At 42.1% G+C, this 17,348-nt stretch overlaps 1 protein-coding gene across 9 annotated transcripts in view; it reads right to left on the bottom strand.

Moving 5' to 3' along the window:
• The window catches only part of NVL (nuclear VCP like), a 202,827-nt gene that overhangs the window by 130,186 nt on the left and 55,293 nt on the right, over positions 1–17,348 (bottom strand). For all 9 annotated transcript variants that reach the window (XR_008383046.1, XM_053605342.1, XM_053605345.1 and 6 more), the window contains 3 exons: positions 8,688–8,928; positions 5,517–5,735; positions 3,566–3,670 (listed from right to left, as the gene is read on the bottom strand). Coding sequence is in view for 8 of the 9 variants with exons in the window: in XM_053605342.1 (XP_053461317.1) it covers positions 3,566–3,670; positions 5,517–5,735; positions 8,688–8,928 (565 nt within the window). In the remaining variant the exon portion in view is untranslated. The remainder of the gene's footprint in view (positions 1–3,565; positions 3,671–5,516; positions 5,736–8,687; positions 8,929–17,348) is intronic.

The raw sequence follows: 17,348 nt of genomic DNA, 5'->3' as shown, positions 1-17,348 counted from the left end.
AACCACATAGAAATGACAAAAAATATTTAGGAAAATGCTTTATTCATATAAACCTGCTTATGTAAATACATTTAGAGCCACAGCTTAGAATTCCAATGAAATTCCAATGTCTGTACTCCAGAAATGACTTGTGTGATAAAAGCAACACTAATTCACTTATAAACCAAAATTCAAAAATATCATTATCAGTCTTTACCAAGTGTCCAGGTTGAGAATCACAGTTACACAGGTACGCGTGAAGAGGTAGTACTGTAATCTCAATGTACAGATGAAACCTGTATAAAATGACTTAGATGGGTGTCATGGCTCATGCCTGTAACTTTCTTTTTTTTTTTTTGAGACAGAGTCTCAAGCTGTTACCCTGGGTAGAGTGCCGTGGTGGCATAGATTGCTTATAGCAACCTCTAACTCTTGGGTCCAAGCCATCCCCTTTTGCCTCAGTTTTTCTATTTTAGGTAGAGACAAGGTCTCACTTTTTTTTTTTTTTTGCAATTTTTGGCTGGGGCTGGGTGTGAACCCGCCACCTCCGGAATATGGGGCCAGCGACCTACTCCTTTGAGCCACAGGTGCCACCCAGGGTCTCACTTTTGTTCAGGCTGGTCTCAAACTCGTGAACTCAAGCTATCCACCCCACCTCGGTCTCCCAGAGTACTAGGATTACAGGCAAGAGCCACCATGCCCGGCCCATGCCTGTAAGCTCAGAGATTTGGGAGTCTGAGGTGGAAGGACCACTTGAGCCCAAGAGTTTGTGGTCAATGGTGGCAATATAGCAAAAATTAAAAGAAAAGAAAAAAGAAAAAAAAAAGGGCTGGGCAGGGTCGCTCTTGTAATGTAGTGTAATCCTAGCACTCTTGAGAAGCCAATGCGAGACAATCTCGCCTTTTCTTTTTTTTTTTTTTGGCAGAGTCTCACTTCCTCTTGTTGCCCTGGGTAGAGTGCTGTGTCATCATAGCTCACAGCAACCTCAAACTCTAAGGCTCAAATGATCCTCTTGCCTCAGCTTCCTGAGTAGCTGGGACTACAGGCACCTCCTACAACGCCCAGCTATTTTTATTTGTTTTACTATTATTTTTAATTTTTTTTATTTATTTATTTATTTTGTTTAGCAGGCCCAGGCTGGGTCCAAAACTGCCACCCCTGCTACATGGGGTTGGTACTCTAACAACTAAGCTATGCACCCTCCTCCCCCAGCTATTTATAGAGACAGGATCTCTTGCTCAGGCTGGTCTTAAACTCCTGAGCTCCAGCAATCCACCTGTGTTGGCCTCCCAGCATGCTAGGATTACAGGCATGAGTCACTATGTCCAGTTTAGAACATCTTTATGGTAGAACATTATACAGGCATTAAAAATACTGATGTGTATCAGTATATGCTGATATAGGAAGATGTCCAGAAAATAAAGCTAGGTGAGAAAACATTAAATTTGTATTAGGCATGGTGACTCACACCTATAGTGCTAGTCCTAGCACTCTTGAAGGCCAAGGTCCGTGGATTGCTTGCCATCAGGAGTTCAAGAGCAGCTGGGACTACAGGCACCTGCCACAATGCCTGGCTATTTCTCTACTAAAAACAGGAAAAAAAAAAAAAAAAAAAAAACTAACAGGGTGTCACTGTGGGTGGCTGTAGTCCCAACTATTTGGGAGGCTGCAGTTACAGAGTGACAGAGTGAGACTGTCTCAATTAAAAAAAAGAAAAAGAGGTTCAGCACCTGTGGCTCAAGCAGCTAAGGCGCCAGCCACATACCCCAGAGCTGGAGGGTTCAAATCCCGCCCAGACTCGCCAAACAACAATGACGGCTGCAACCGAAAAATAGCTAGGCGTTGTGGCCGGAGCCTGTAAGCTGTAATGCCACAGCATTCTACGACAGCTTGAGGCTCTGTCTCAAAAAAAGGAAAAAGAAAAGAAAACTTAGATAATTATCTAGAAGGATCAACAATAGAAGCAGCAGTAGTTAGTAGTAGGTAGTAGTGGGAGGATTACAAACAATACTCTTCCCTTTGATTATTTACATATTCTTGTTTTTTTTTTTTTTTTTGAGACACAGTCTCACTTCATCACCCTCAGTAGAGTGCCATGATGTCACAGTGCCCAGCAACCTCAAATTCTTGGGCTTAAGTAGTTCTCTTACCTCAGCCTCCTGAGTAGCTGGGACTACAGGAGCCTACCACAACATCCGGCTATTTTTAGAGATAAGATCTCACTCTGGGTCAGACTGCTCTGAACCTGAGAGCTCAAGCAATCCACGGGCCTCAGCCTCCCAGGGTGCTAGAATTACAGGTGTGAACCACCGTGCCCAGCCTCTATTTATATTTTCTATTGTGAAAAAATGTTTTAAAAATAATGCCCTGGTACTCTACCAAAGACGACATAGTGAGACTCTGTCTCAAAAAAAAAAAAAAAGGTAAGAAATATAGAGAAAACTAGTTATAAATAATAACTGTATAAAAATAGGAAACTTCAGTTAGCTGCACGCTTATTGCAACTATGTAATAATATGTACTGAAAAACTAAAGTATAATACACAGAAAGTATAACTGCTGTGTTAATCACGATGGTAATTCCAGCAGTCTGGGAGGCCAAGCTGGGCGGATCACCTGAACTCACGAGTTCAAGACCAGCCCGAGCTAGAGCAAGACCTTGTCTCTAAAGAAATAGCCAGGTATTATGGTGGGCGCATGTCCCAACTACTCGGGAGGCTGACGCAAGAGAAAAGCTTAAACCCAAGAGCTTAAAGTTGCTGTAAGCTGTGATGCCATAGCACTTACTGAGGGCAACATAATGAGACTCTGTCTCAAAAAAAAAAAAAAAATCAGTGGGGTTGGTTGATTTAAACATTTTTCAATTATGTAGCTTTTTCTGAGACAGAGTCTCACTTTGTCGTCCTGGGTAGAGTGCTGTGGCATCACACCTCACTGCAACCTCCTACTCTTGGGCTTAAGCGATTCTCTTGCCTCAGCCTCCTGAGTAGCTGGGACTACGGGCGCCCACCACAACACCCGGCTATTTTTTGGTTGTAGTTGTCACTGTTGTTTGACAGGCCTGGGCTGGGTTCGAACCCACCGACTCCAGTGTATGTGGCTGGCACCCTAGAGGCTGAACTACAGGCACTGATACCAATCATACAGCTTTTGTAATTAAAAAAGTGAAAAACTTTACTAGTGGGTGGCGCCTATGGCTCAGTCGGTAAGGCGCCAGCCCCATATACCGAGGGTGGCGGGTTCAAACCCGGCCCCGGCCAAACTGCAACCAAAAAATAGCCGGGCGTTGTGGCGGGCGCCTGTAGTCCCAGCTACTCGGGAGGCTGAGGCAAGAGAATCGCTTAAGCCCGGGAGTTGGAGGTTGCTGTGAGCTGTGTGAGGCCACGGCACTCTACCGAGGGCCATAAAGTGAGACTCTGTCTCTACAAAAAAAAAAAAAAAAGAAAAACTTTACTAGAGAAAGTTTAGTTTTATTCAAATGAACATCAACAGGAATTATGCATAATATTTATCTCCCTGTGACATTTAAAGTTAAACCCACTTAACAGTAAAACATAAATTAAATGCAGTTGAACTTATACCTCACCTTGGCCAGCAAAGTTTTCCCACAGCCAGGAGGACCAGCAAGTAGGATTCCAGCCGGAGTCACCAATCCTAGAGCTTTAAACTGATCTGGGTTACGTACTGGTGCCTGGAAAGAACAATACCAATAGTGACCCATTACAGGTGTCCATTTTATACTACATGATCAAATTACCTCCAGATAACATTGTGAAGCCTGAAGAACAGAACAGTGCCTGGCTTACCTGTTCATACTCTGTTCCAGGCATGAAGCACATGTTCATAAAAGAAAAGTCTTTACCCTTGAGGAATTTATACTGAAGTGTAAGGTCGGGCAACACTTTAGATATAAAGATAGAATATTTCAACATTTTAAGATCAAGATCCTTTTAGAAAACCATCTAAATTACTAAGTTATAAAAAGTTTAGGCTCGGGCGGCGTCTGTGGCTCAGTCAGTAAGGCGCCGGCCCCATATACCGAGGGTGGCGGGTTCAAACCTGGCCCCGGCCAAACTGCAACCAAAAAATAGCCGGGCATTGTGGCGGGCGCCTGTAGTCCCAGCTACTAGGGAGGCTGAGGCAAGAGAATCGCTTAAGCCCAGGAGTTGGAGGTTGCTGTGAGCTGTGTGAGGCCATGGCACTCTACCGAGGGCCATAAAGTGAGACTCTGTCTCTACAAAAAAAAAAAAGTTTAGGCTCAGCACCTGTGACTCAGCAGCTAGGGCACCAGCCACATACATCAGAACTGGCGGGTTTGAATCCAGCCCAGGCCTGCCAAACAACAATGACAACTACAATAAAAAAATAGCTGGGCAGTGTGACAGGTGCCTGTAGTCCCAGCTACTTGGGAAGCTGAGGCAAGAGAATCACTTAAGCCCAAGAGCTAGAGGTTGCTGTGAGCTGTGACACCACAGCACTCTACCCAGGGCAACAGCTTGACACTCTTGTCTCAAGAAAAAAAAAAAATAGTTTAAGCAATAGTCTCCTCTAAGAAGTCAGAAGCACCAGTACCCTTTACATAGCTAAAAGCTTGTTCACTGAAATGCCAGTGTATTTTCTCCTTGAGTTGCACATAATTCTAAATGGATCATATTTCAATTAATGAACCATGGAATTGTCAGTAAAACAGATAAGTAAATGAATGAAAATTAATCCAAACTTTCATGGATATTAAAACTGCCTTGACCTTTAAGAGTACGACCAAGTTCAGAAAGTGGTTCTCAAACAATTTGGTCTTGGCTAAAACCTGAACTTTATTTTTTTAATCACTGCCATATAAGTCAAGCAGGACTGAAAAGAGCTAGTACAAAATACATCTCCATAGAATATTATTCAGCCATATATATGAATGAAACTCTGCCATTTTCAGCAACATAGATGGAACTGGAGATTATTATGTTAAGTGAAATAAACCCAAGCACAGAAAGACAAATATTCCATGTTCTCACATGTGGGAGCTAAAAAAGTGGATTTCATGGGGGTAGAGAGTAAAATGGTGGTTACAGGAAGCTGGAAAGTAAAAGCAGGGAATGAAGTTGGTTAATGAGTACAAAAATACAGTTAGAAGGAATAAGTTTTAGCATTCGACAGCACAATAAGGAAACTATATTAAAAATGATTTACTATACATTTCAAAAATAGCTAAACAAACTGTAATGCTCAACACAAGGAAAAAATAAATATTTGAGGGGATGGATATTCCAATTACCTTGACTTGATCATTATACATAGTATATATATATCAAAACATCACATATACCCCAGAATATGTAGAACTATAATATATCAATTTTAAAGACAAATAAAACAGATCTCAAAAAAATGAATAACCATTGTTGGGGGCTTAGCACTTATAAGAAAACATATAATGAAATCAGTTTAGACATACAACCTGGTACACATACATATAGCTTTGTTTATTTCTGGTCTTTAATCCATCACATACTCCTGTGATATTTACCACCTGATAAACCTACCAATATTGCCATGGTGAGCTCCTCTCTAATATCTTCCAGGGCACCAATATCTGCCCATGTCACATTAGGGACAGTGACAAAGCCTTCCCTTTTGGCAGAGGGTTGGACTGAAGACAGAGCAACAATGAAATCATTCAACTCAATGCATAGTCCTTGCATCTGCTCCTTTGAGAGGGGATCTTGGTCTCTTAGCAACCCCAGCAGCCTTTGCAGTTCATCCTTAAAGGGAATAATATAGGGGGACAAAAAAAAATACCATATATTGAAAAGGTACATTTCCTACTTAAAAAAATTATTACTACAGTATTTCTGTAAGCCATAGTAAACTTCCATGGTTTTTTTTTTTTTTTAGCCCAGCTATTTTTTGTTGCAGTTGTCATTGTTGGTTTGCTGGTCTAGGCCAGGTTCAAACTCGCCAACTTCAGTGTATATGGCTGGTACCGTAACCACTGTACTATGGGCACTGACCCAACTTCCATGTATTTTAATAGTTTTCTTAGCCGGGCCCTGACGCCTGTAATCCTAGCACTCTGGGAGGCTGAGGCGGGTGAATTGCCCAACCTCACAGGTTCAAGACCAGGATGAAGACTCGGGGCCTGTGGCTCAAGTGGCTAAGGCGCCAGCCACATACACCTTAGCTGGCAGGTTGGAATCCAGCCCAGGACCGCCAAACAACAATGATGGCTGCAACCAAAAAATAGCAGGGCATTGTGGCGGGCGTGTGTAGTCGCAGCTACTTGGGAGGCTGAGGCAAGAGAATCGCTTGAGCCCAGGAGTTGGAGGTTTCTGTGAGCTATAATGCCACGGCACTCTACCCAGGGCAACAGCTTGAGGCTCTGTCTCAAAAAAAAAAAAACGACCAGGCTGAACCAAAGTGAGCCCTCATCTCTTAAAATAGTCAGGCGTTGTGGCAGGTGCCTGTACTTCGAGCTACTTAGGAGGCTGAGGCAAGAATATCACTTGAGCTCAAAGAGTTTGAGGTTGCTGTAAGCTATGGCGCCATGGCACTCTACCCAGGGTGACAAAGTGAAACTGTGTCTCAAAAAAAAATTAGTTTACTCTTTCTTTGACATGAGAGTTACATTTATTTTATTCTAAATTGGTCTAGTAAAGATACACCAACTACAGTCAAATAAGTATTATTTCTTTTTTCTTTTTTTTTGAGACAGAGTCTGACTTTATTGCCCTTGGTAGAGTGCTGTGGTATCACAGCTCACAGCTCACGGCAACCTCAAACTCATGGGCTCAAGTGATTCTCTTGCTTCAGCCTCCCAAGTAGCTTGGGCTATAGGCACCCACCAAAATGCCCAGCTATTTTTAGAGACAGGGTCTCACTCTTGCTCAGGCTGTTCTTGAACCTGTGAGCTCAGACAGTCTACCTGCCTTGGCCTCCCAGAGTGCTAGGATTACAGGCATGAGCCACTGCACCTGGCCCTAAAGAATTATTTCTATATACTATTACTAAGGCTAGATATAGCAAACATAAGCAACTGGCAAATACTCGTTTCAATAACCATGATAGTTTTCCATATTTCATGTATAAGTATTCAGGAAGCAGCTGAATTTTGATGAAATTAAAACAAAGTTGCTTTGGTGGTAGAATAATTTCATTAATAATGTTCCTTTATCAACTAAATAGAGAGTAATTTTTCTGTTACTAACAAGTCTTGGGCGGTGCCTGTGGCTCAGTCGGTAAGGCGCCGGCCCCATATACCGAGGGTGGCGGGTTCAAACCCGGCCCTGGCCAAACTGCAACCAAAAAATAGCCGGGCGTTGTGGCGGGCGCCTGTAGTCCCAGCTACTCGGGAGGCTGAGGCAAGAGAATCGCTTAAGCCCAGGAGTTGGAGGTTGCTGTGAGCTGTGTGAGGCCACAGCACTCTACCGAGGGCCATAAAGTGAGACTCTGTCTCTACAAAAAAAAAAAAATAAACAAGTCTTAAACTTCAAAGGCAGATTTCTTTCCTCAAGAACATGAAAGGAGAGGTGTAAAAAACACTAAATAATTCTAAGTAGTTCAATTTATGAAATTTTAATTCATATAAACTATTATAAAAGAAATGAGTTTATTACCTTTATTTATTTATCTGTTTATTTATTTATTTATTTATTTTGAAACAGAATCTCACTCTGTTGCCCTTGGTAGAGTCCCATGGCATCACAGCTCACAGCAAGCTCAAACTCTTGGGCTCAAGTGATCTTCTTGCCTCAGCCTCCCGAGTAGCTGGGACTATTGGCACCCGCCACAATGCCCAGCTATTTTTTAGAGATGGGGATCTCACTCTTGCTCAGGCTAGTCTTGAACTCACGAACACAAGTATTCCACCCACCTCAGCCTCCCTGAGTGCTAGGGCTACAGGTGTGAGCCACCAGGCCTGGCAAAATTTATTACTTTTTTGACAGAACTGTGGTTTCAAATGAGTATAAAAAACCAAATGATATGAAAAGTATAGGTGTGGCTTTGGGCAAGTCACAACCTCTTAAGCTTAGTATATCTGATTATAAAATGGGAAAAATATTAATATTTACTTCAAAAGGTTATATGGATCAATTATATAATACAGAGAAGCTTCCTATGGAAATTATAAAATACTATATATAAATGTTATACTGAGTTTGCATGACCCACAAAACTCAAAAATGTAACACTGATTTGAACTAACAAATGATCCTCTCATATTTACCCAAGGGTCTTTCAAAGCTGTTTGTAGCCAAGGACAAGGACGCTGGCAAATTTTTCTGTAAAGGATTAGGTAGTAAATACTGCAGCTTCGTGGGCTATTTGCCCTTTGCTTCAAAGACTCCTGTGTGAATTCTATTATGAAATGCAAAATCAGGAAGAGAACCTGTTTACAGGCTCACTGTAAACAAATGAACATGACAGTATTCCAATATAACTTTAATTTACAAAGCGGTAGGCAGGTGGGCCACACAGTCTCAACCTCATTCTACAATTTCATAATCATTATTGTAAAATGAATTTAATCAGAATAAACAAAAAAATAAAGCTCATTTTAAAAATTATAGCCGTCTTGGGTGTAACTAATAATTATTCTATAGATAAAATGCCAATAAAACAGGAAATCATAAACCTAACCATATTGACCCTCATTTGAGTGTAATACAACACAAAGAACATTAAAAGGACAGTTTAAGTTGCCTTAAAGAAAACACCTGTGTTTCAGAAGTGGGCTCAGTTTTCAGCCTTTCCTCCTGGCCTTTTTCAGATAGTAAGCCTTCAATCTCAGGTTCTTTCTTCTGTTGCTTCATTAAGACCCTATTGACTGCACACATGGCTGCCTCTCGGCAGAGTGCCATCAAATCAGCACCAACAAAGCCTGGCGTTAGGTGTGCTATGTGACAGAAATTAAAATCTTCAGGAAGTCTCAGTTTCCTGCACAAAGTTTGAAGTATTCTGTGGAAAAGACAGGAAAAAAAATCAGATTCCTAATGTAACAGTACAAACAAGTCACCAAACATGTATTTTAGTCTTTCATCTCTAATGTATGATAATGGATAGTACATATCATCAAATAGCTCATTCACTCACAAATGCTAAATCATTGGTATATATCCTACATTATTCTACAAAGGATTATGGTAAATATCTGCTTTGTCAAGTAGGCACTAGTACTGTGAGGAATATAAAAAAAAAAAAAAATTCTGGCTTAGCGCCTGTGGCTCAAGCGGCTAAGGCACCAGCCACACATACCTGAGCTGGTGGGTTCGAACCCAGCTGGGGCTGCCAAACAACAATGACGGCTGCAACCAAAAAATAGCAGGGCATTGTGGAGGGCGCCTGTAGTCACAGCTACTTGGGAGGCTGAGGCAAGAGAATTGCTTGAGCCCAGGAATTGGAGGTTGCTGTGAGCTGTAATGCCACAGCACTCTAACCAGGGCGACAGCTTGAGGCTCTGTCTCAAAAAAAGAAAAAAAATCTGGGGCGGCGCCTGTGGCTCAGTGGGTAGGGCGCGGGCCCCATATACCGAGGGTGGCCGGTTCAAACCCGGCTCTGGCCAAACTGCAACCAAAAAATAGCCGGGCGTTGTGGCGGGCGCCTGTAGTCCCAGCTACTCGGGAGGCTGAGGCAAGAGAATCGCTTAAGCCCAGGAGTTGGAGTTTGCTGTGAGCTGTGTGAGGCAACGGCACTCTACCGAGGGCCATAAAGTGAGACTCTGTCTCTACAAAAAAAAAAAAGAAAAAAAAGAAAAAAAATCTGCCTGAAGAATTTTATAATATTAGGGGAAAATGTGATAACTTATAAGGGTACTTTTAGAGCAGATTAAATGCACATCTACCAAAAATAAAAGCCTTCAAACACAAATAACCCATTAATTCTATTCATTATCAAAAGCTATCCTGATACATACATTTTTATATCAGAACAGTTACTTCTCTAATTTTATCACTACCTACTGTTCATTTCCTGTATTATATATGTGAAAAATTTTATTCAACCCAAATGGCAACACAGTTTGGGTCAAGGAAATGTGGACTTCTAGATAATTATTATTAAAAGAATACCTCGAACAATATCTGATAAGACATACTGAATAAAAACTGAAAAGTGACCAGGCGTGGTACCTCATTCCTGTAATTCTAGCACTCTGGGAGGCCAAGGAGAAGGAATGCCTGAGCAAGAGTGAGACCCTGTCTCTACTAAAAATATAACAAATTAGGTGGGTATCATGGTGCACACCTATAGTCCCAGTTACTTCCGAGGCTGAGGCAAGAGGATGGCTTAAGGCCAGCAGTTTGAGATTGCAATGAGCTATGATGATGCAATCATGCTTTACTTGGGGCAACAGAGACTCTATCTCAAAAATAAAAAACAAAAACATTTAAAAGCAGTAAAGAGAGGGAGGGGGGAGGGAGGGGGAAGGAAGGGGATTAATGGGATTACACCTGCGGTGCATCTTACAAGGGTATATGTGAATCCTAGTAAATGTGGAATGTAAAGGTCTTAGCAAAATAACTAAGAAAATGCTACAAAAGCTATGTTAACTAATGTGATGAAAATGTGTCAAATGATCTATGAACCAAATGTATGGTGCCCCACGATCATACTAATGTACACAGCTATGGTTTAATAAAAAAAAAAAAAAAAAAAGCAGTAAAGATATTCAGGATGGGGCGGCACCTGTGGCTCAGGAGTAGGGTACCAGCCCCAAATATAGGAGGTGGTGAGTTCAAACCCAGCCCTGGTCAAAAACTAAAAAAAAAAAAAGATATTCAGGATGAAAGGTCTGAAACTAGACTGCATGAATCTGAATATCAGCTGTTACTCTGTAATTTCTGTCAGTTGCTTAACCTTTGTGCTTCAGTTTTCTCATTTGTTAAATATATATTATAATGGCACTTACTCATAGGGCAGATGTTGTAAATGAATATATGCAAAGCACTGAGAACAGTAGCTGATCTTCGTAAATACCCAATAAATGTTAATTATTATCTACATATCCTGATGTTATAAATTAACCTGGATGAGCAAATGCATTGTGAAATTAACAAATTGGTAACAAGAGACTAATATTTCAAATGTCAAGCTAATTGAGAACAAGTTATAGAAAAATAGGCCAGGTGTGGTACTCATGCTTATAAATCCCAGCACTTTGACAGGCCAAGGTAGAGGAATGCCCAAGCCCAGGAATTGGAGACCAGCCTGAGCAATATACAAGGAGACCTGGTCTCTGCCAAAAAACTTTAGCCGGGTGTGCTAGCACACACTTGTAGTCCTAGCTACCTGGAAGGATGAGGCAGGAGGATCACTTGAGCCTAAGAGTTTGAGGCTGCAGAGATCTATGATGATGCTACTGCATTTCAGCCCAGGTAATAAGAGTGAGACTCTGTCTCCGAAAAACAAAAATAAAATTAAATTATAGGAAAATAATTTGGGATCCTGATGTAAGTGAATGGAATAACAGAAAAGAAGCAGATAAACACTGCTGATAAATGACAAATAATTCACTCAAATACTCTGAACAATGAGAACAAGAAAACGTTCTTTGTCTATATAAGTATTTCCAAAAGACACACATCTGATTTGGTGCTATGCACCAGAATATAAGATGTTCCTAGACTTACAGTGGAATTATGGTTTGATAAACCCATCCTAAGCCAAAAACATTGTGAATCAAAGTGCTTTTATTACCCTGCTAAACCCCTTGTAAGGTTTTTTGGTTTTTTTTGAGACAGAGGCTCACTTTGTCATCCTGGGTAGAGTACCATGGTGTCAGAGCTCACAGCAACCTTAAATTCTTGGATTTAAGTGATTCTCTTGCTTCAGCCTCCCAAGTAGCTGGGACTATAGGTGCCCACCACAACGCCCAGCTAATTTTAGAAACAAGGACTCTCTCTGACTCAGGCTGATCTCGAACTTCTGAGCTCAGGCAATCCACCCGCCTCAGCCTCCCAGAGTGCTAGGATTACAGGCGTGAGTCTCCATGCCCAGCCCACCTTGTAATGTTGAATAATTGTAAAATGAAGCCAAACTAAGCAGCTATCTTAGGAAAACGGCCATTGCTTCAAGTCTTTAGTTGCTGTGGGTAGAAAGATTTATTTTTTTCCTGGACTAAGGGTCTTGGCCACAGTCATCTATCCATGCAAGCAGCACATACTGGATCCTACACACAGGGAAGGCCCATTTTTTCTATTAATAACTGTTTAACAACATTGGACTTGAGGTAGGGAAGAAGAGATTCAAAACAATGACTTAAGTAAAAACCTTGCAGTCTTGAACCTAAATTTGAAATATCAGTATAAATCCATTATACATTTCATTTAAAAATATACGTATTTCGGGCGGCTCCTGTGGCTCAAGGAGTAGGGCGCTGGTCCCATATGCCGGAGGTGGTGGGTTCAAACCCAGCCCCGGCCAAAAAAATCCCAAAAAAAATAAAAAATAAAAAATATACGTATTTCACACATATAATACATACATGAATATGTACGTGTGTATTTCCTAGCTCTATCCAAGTAAAACAATCTAAAAAAAATAACCAAGCTAAGAGTAATGAGCACTCCAAATGCTTAGATTATGATCCCTAAATACCGTTTCCAATACTCCTCAGAAAAAATGTCTGGTTCCAGAACCAGCATAAGAAATGCTCAAGAGGGCGGCGCCTGTGGCTCAGTCGGTAGGGCGCCAGCCCCATATACCGAGGGTGACGGGTTCGAGCCCGGCCCCGGCCAAACTGCAACCAAAAAATAGCCGGACGTTGTGGCGGGCGCCTGTAGTCCCGGCTACTCGGGAGGCTGAGGCAAGAGAATCGCTTGGGCCCATGAGTTGGAGGTTGCTGTGAGCTGTGTGAGGCCACGGCACTCTACCGAGGGCCATAAAGGTGAGACCCTGTCTCTACAAAAAAAAAAAAAAGTTAAAAAAAAAAAAAAAAAAAAAAGAAATGCTCAAGATGTGCCTGTATTTTCTTGTGATATTAGACACCAAGGAGGCTATCAAAAGCTATTAAGATTGTATTAAAAGGCTTGGCGCCTGTAGCTCAGCAGCTAGGGCGCTGGCCACATACACTGTAGCTGGGGGATTCAAACCTGGCCTGGGCCTGCCAAACAACGACAACTACAACAACAACAAAATACAGTCAGGCATTGTGGCAGGCACCTGTACTCCCAGCTACTTGGGAGGCTGGGCCAAAAGAATCATTTAAGCCCAAGTTTGAGATTGCTGTGAGCTGTGATGCCATGGCATTCTACCCAGGGTGACATAATGAGACTCTGTCTCAAAAAAAATCAAACAAGGGGAGGCGCCTGTGGCTCAAGGAGTAGGACGCCAGTCCCATATGCCGGAGGTGGCGGGTTCAAACCCAGTCCTGGCCAAAAACCACAAAAAAAACAAACAAACAAAAAAAACAAATAAACAAACAAAAAAACCTCCAGAAAAAGGAAAAAAGGATACATGGAAAAAAAAAAAAACTGTCAAAACTGGATGATAAGCAGAGTGGTCTATTACTGTAACAGTTTTATTTTATTTTTGTTCCATTTTTCTCTTTTGTTTTTAGTTATGCATTCTTTCATAATTCTTTTCATGTTTACCCTAGAAATAACTATATGGCTTGACACCTGCGGCTCAAGAGGCTAAGGCACCAGCCACATACACCTGAGCTGGCGGGTTCAAATCCAGCCCAGGCCTGCCAAACAATAATGACAGCTGTAACCACAAAATATCCAGGCATTTCGGCAGGCTTCTGTAGTCCCAGCTACTTGGGAGGCTGAGGCAAGAGAATCGCTTGAGCCTAGTAGTTGGAGATTGCTGTGAGCTATGATGCCATGGCATTCTACCCAGGGCAACAGCTTGGACTCTGTCTCAAAAACATAAAAAAAGAACAATATGCATCCTTGATGTAGTAATCTGCCTTAAATGAGTATTTTGGGTTTAGCACCCCCTAAATAAGGGAAGAATCTTTCCAACAGTATAACCGCATTTACTTCCCTCTAACAATTTGTGCTATTGTTACTGTTAGATGTTGAAAGGTAGAAAGGTGCCCCAAAGAACAAGGCCAATAGGAGAGATTTATTAAGAGACCTGCAAGCAGATAGGCTGCCCTGAATACGGAAGACGGTAATAGCCACCATTGCAGTTTTAAAGCACATCTACAAATTCTCGATCCTCTTTTCATTGGGAGGTGGGGTCTATGACTCTTTTCCTTGAATCTGGGCTGTCCTTAGTGACTGATCAACCATCTATTATAGTGGAACTGATGCCAGTGACTTCTAAGTGTAAGTTAAAAAAAAAGGCAATGTTGGGCACCGGCCTCATATACCGAGGGTGGTGGGTCCAAACCCGGCCCCGGCTGAACTGCAATCAAAAAAAAAAAAAAAAATAGCTGGGCGTTGTGGCGGGCGCCTGTAGTCCCAGCTACTCGGGAGGCTGAGGCAAGAGAATCGCTTAAGCCCAGGAGTTGGAGGTTGCTGTGAGCAGTGTTACCCCACGGCACTCTACGGAGGGCCATAAAGTGAGACTCTGTCTCTACAAAAAAAAAAAAAAAGGCAATGTTGTTTCAGCCTGGTTCACTGGCCTCATGCTGGAATCTCATGTAAGCATCCTACTACCCTGAGGCTACCTGCTATGAAGAAGCCCAAATTAGCTCTTAGAAGGTATCACAAGGAGAGGCTCTGAGCTGACAAAAGAAGGGAGGGAAAAAGATTAATTCAGATGATAAACAGATAAGATGGATAAGGTAGATAAGGAGACACTACGCATAACCCCACTGCTCAAATCCCCACCCCACAACATTCTAACTCCAGCTACTGCAACAACCATGAGACCTTGAGACAGGCTCCACAACTACATATCCACAAGGGCATAGCTAAAGCCTTTCTAGTCTTGATCCAGAGAAATTGTGAGATACATACCCACTAAATTCTGGAGTAGTTTGTTTTACAGCAACAGAAACTAGAATAATTATACATGTTACTTTTTGTGTATGTTCAAAATTTTCTATAATAAAATGCTTTTGAAGTTCAGAAAGATATTAACAGTTACCTTGTAAGAAATTTTTGGAAAGAAAAAAAGGGGAGACAGTGCCTGTGGCTCAGTGGGTAGGGTGCCAGCCCCATATACCAAGGGTGGCAGGTTCGAACCCCACCCCAGCCAAACTGCAACAAAAAAATAGTCGGCCATTGTGGAGGGCGCCTGTAGTTCCAGCTACTCAGGAGGCTGAGGCAGGAGAATCACCTAAGCCCAAGAACTGAAGGTTCCTGTGAGCTGTGATGCCAAAGCACTCTACCAAGGGCGATGAAGTGAGACTCTGTCTCTAAAAAAAAAAAAAAGAGAAATTTTTGGGCCAGGCGTAGTGGCTCACACCTGTAATCCTAGCACTCTGAGAGGCTGAAGCGGGTAGATTGCCTGAGCTCACAGGTTCGAGACCAGCCTGAGCCAGAGCAAGACCTCACCCCTAAAAACAGCTAGGCATTGTGGTGGTAGCCTATAGTCCCAGCTACTTGGGAGGTTGAGGCAAGAAAATTGCTTGAGCCCATGAGTTTGAGGTTGCTGTGAACTATGATGCCCTGGCACTCTACCAAGGGTAAAAAAATGAGACTGTCTCCAAAAAAAAAATTTCTATGTGTCAGACTTTGTACTAGTTTACATATAATTCAATCTTCACAAGAAGCCTTTAATTATTTATTTATTTTTGAGACAGAGTCTCACTATGTCACCCTCAGTAGAATGCTGTGGTGTCACAGCTCACAGCAACCTCTAACTCTTGGGCTTAAGTGATTCTCTTGCCTCAGCCTCCCAAGTAGCTAAGATTACAGGTGCCCACCACAACACCCGCTATATTTTTTGTTGTTGTTGTTGCAGTTGTCATTGTTGCTTAGCAGGCCCAGGCTGGGGTCAAACCCGCCAGCCCTGGTGTATGTGGCTGGCACCTAACTGCTGAGGTACGGGCGCCCAGCCAACACAAGAAGCCTTTAAACTAAGGTATTATTACTGTTATACAGATAAAGTAAATTATTACTATTATTACTGCATTATAGATAATAAACTAAAGCTTATAAATGTGAAATACCTAGGACAAGGATAATATAAGGCAGAGCTAGGATAATTTCTTTCACTGATTCAACGTTCTGGCATCTACTCACTTGTCTCTCCACCCCAGTCCCACCCAGGTCTGGCCCACCCCCCTCATTGACTCTTTCTATTATAACCGAGACCTTCCTCATTGTCACCTGGATCTGGCCCGCTCTGAGATCACTATCTCACATGTGGCATTCTCTCGCTTTCTGCCCATCCCCTCACCCTTGAGCTTATACAATGTATGCTCAATTACTCCTTCACATTGTTGTTGGACCTCATTAGGTTTTTCAGTTCACCACCTCTTCATCAAATACTATTTTTATAGCTTAGAGTTCATGGTCTTTACTGGAGAAAAATCTTAAAACCAGACCTATCGATACCATTCTGTATTTCAATCCTAAACACAGCCTGAGAATCCTACTGCTATCCTAGCCAGCTCATCTCAAACTATGCAAGAAAATCGTTTCAGACTGCCATCTTCTTCAAACCTCTAAACGTGAGATCTCTAATCCCCGGGCCATGGAGGACCAGTACTGGTCTGTTAGGAACCAGACCACACAGCAGGAGTTCAGTGGCAGACAGAAAATGAAGCTTCATCTGTATTTACAGTTGCTCCCAACTGCTCACATCGCCACCCGAGCTCCACATCCTGTCAGATCAGTGGTGGCATTAGAATCGCACAGGAACATGAACCCTACTGTAAACTGTGCATGTCAGGGAACTAGACTGCCCCCTCCTAATGAAAATCTAATGCCTGATGATCTGAGGTGGAGCTGAGGCAGTGATGGGGCAATGGGGAGTGGCTGCAAGTATAGGATGGGATCGTTTAAAAAAGCTCAGGACTCCCACTGATTTGGCATTATGATAAGTTGTGGAATTATTTAATTATATATTGCAATGTAATAATAATAGAAATAAAGTGCACAATAAATGAAATGTGCTTGAATCATCCTGGAACCACCCCCCCTCCAGCCAAATGCAGAAAAACTGTCTTCCATGAAACCCGTCCCTGGTGCCAAAAAGGTTGAGGATAGCTGCTCTAAGCCATTCACCATTCATTCTCCTTTTTATCAAATGATCTTGCTTTTTAAGTCCTGAGACAGCTTCTGAAAATGATTTCACTTTCTAACTCACAGAGAAAACAACTCAATTTTCTAGGAACACAGATAAACCTACTTGACTTCATACCTTTCTTTTCCCCCTTTAATATAGGGTAGACATAAAGATTGTGTGCAATTCAAAATAGTTGTAACTTTTAAAACTGCACACGAATTTTACATCCACCCTGTATAATTTCTTTCTTT

This window comes from Nycticebus coucang, chromosome 10 (genome assembly GCF_027406575.1).
Source record: "Nycticebus coucang isolate mNycCou1 chromosome 10, mNycCou1.pri, whole genome shotgun sequence".
In the NCBI taxonomy this organism is placed as follows: domain Eukaryota; kingdom Metazoa; phylum Chordata; class Mammalia; order Primates; family Lorisidae; genus Nycticebus; species Nycticebus coucang.
This window is presented reverse-complemented; position numbering and strand designations above follow the sequence as displayed.